At 38.3% G+C, this 1,715-nt stretch overlaps 1 protein-coding gene across 1 annotated transcript in view; it reads left to right on the forward strand.

Moving 5' to 3' along the window:
- The window catches only part of LOC106875397 (uncharacterized), a 20,354-nt gene that overhangs the window by 2,273 nt on the left and 16,366 nt on the right, over nucleotides 1-1,715 (forward strand). Inside the window, exon 3 of the mRNA XM_052974637.1 lies at nucleotides 1,421-1,558. Within this exon, the coding sequence (XP_052830597.1) occupies nucleotides 1,421-1,558 (138 nt within the window). The remainder of the gene's footprint in view (nucleotides 1-1,420; nucleotides 1,559-1,715) is intronic.

The raw sequence follows: 1,715 nt of genomic DNA on the forward strand, positions 1-1,715 counted from the left end.
TGTATATATATATATATATATATGTGTATATATATATATATATATGTATGACTTATCCTGGATATGTCATTATTTCTAGGTGCAGTGTTTCTACTGGTGGTAGCATACATTGTGGGCCTGGTCACTCTTTCTGTATCTAAGGTTTGTTCATTATCTGTGACGGTGGTACCTGGGTCTTCGGTGACACTCTCTGTGATGTTGATCCTAAACTGGTTATTATCTCTGGGCATGTCAATTGTATTGGTGTGAGAACTGATTAATCTGCTCATATGTTAGGTGCACAACTAAAGGTGACTTTTAGGTTGTGTCTATTAAATAAATGCCTGTATCTATGTGTGTGTGTCTGTGTGAAATGTTTGTCTATCAATCTAAGGAAAATCTTTATCATTCAAGTTGAGTGAGAAGGATAGAGCAAACCAACATTTATGCGATGCTTCCTTTTCTGGTTGCTAGGGCCAGGTATGTAGGAGATGTGGTCCTTAAAACCACTCAATGGCAGTGCGTCATTGTAGTAGAGGGTAGCGGCGTAAAAGATATCTTGGCTCAAAGATAGATTTGAGGTCTTCTTGCTTACACCTATCACTAGGTTTTTCATTAGGTAGGTGGCAGGAGGCTGTGCTAATATAAGACAGTCTCTTGTTTGGATTGTGATAGGGCCTCTATGTACCAGAGCTCAGATCTAAAGTAATATCTAAGAAATCTACTGTGGTGAGATTAGTTTCAATGGTGATCTTGAGATCCATTGAGCCTTAGGTGCTAATTAGGTCCTTTCTAAGTCTATCTAATGTGTGGCTGTTGGCTCCTCTAGAGATAGCTAGGGTGTCATCTCTGTAGAGGCTGAAGAGGACTGAAGGGAACCTCTTCCCTAAGATGTCCAGGATGTACAATCCAATAAGATCACAGACATCGGCACTGTCATATGCTCCCATAGCTACATCAAAGGAGCCCTCGGGGTCAGATTGCTTGACCCAAGTTGAATATTTGCTGAACTATCATGATAAGAGACATTCAACAACCCTTTCAGCTTTACACTGGAAATTTAAAGATGAAGGAACCGATTTCGATATCAAATGGAAAAATCTTCTCTAAATCCAGACCCTATATTAATGGATCTAAAAAAATGTTCAGTGTTCACATGAGAGCCTATACATGGTTTTATCTACTAGAAATAGCAGCCCGCAAAGCACAGCCTACAGTCTTCTAAAAGGAAGCATCACATTAAATAGCATAGTCCTAGATACAAAAACTACCGTAAATGGTAAAGACTGCAAATATTTGATCAGCCATCAACTCAATCAGAACCAAATTGTGCCCTTAAAAAGCAACACAATAACTCCAGCTCATTTACATTAACTCTTCTAAATAGAACACTCACATAATTTGTAAAAATGTTTTCTGCTTTTTATCCTTTTCCAAACAGGTCAGTGTGCCAGGTGTAAAAAGTCAGACGCAGTGTTGAAAAAATGTTCTGGCTGCAACATCGTAGAATATTGTTCAAGAGCTTGTCAAAAGGCTGACTGGACAGAACACAAGACTTCATGTAAAAGATCTGTGAAAGGTAAATTATTTCTCTACTAAACTACTATATACCTTCAGTACTGTACACTAATTTATACCATACCACATTATTTTCCGGCATATCAGTCGAATTATTCAGACCAAAATCTACTGCCAAGACAGGTAGGCTGATTTATGCACCAAGATAGACAAGTTAC

This window comes from Octopus bimaculoides, chromosome 19 (genome assembly GCF_001194135.2).
Source record: "Octopus bimaculoides isolate UCB-OBI-ISO-001 chromosome 19, ASM119413v2, whole genome shotgun sequence".
Classification (NCBI taxonomy): domain Eukaryota; kingdom Metazoa; phylum Mollusca; class Cephalopoda; order Octopoda; family Octopodidae; genus Octopus; species Octopus bimaculoides.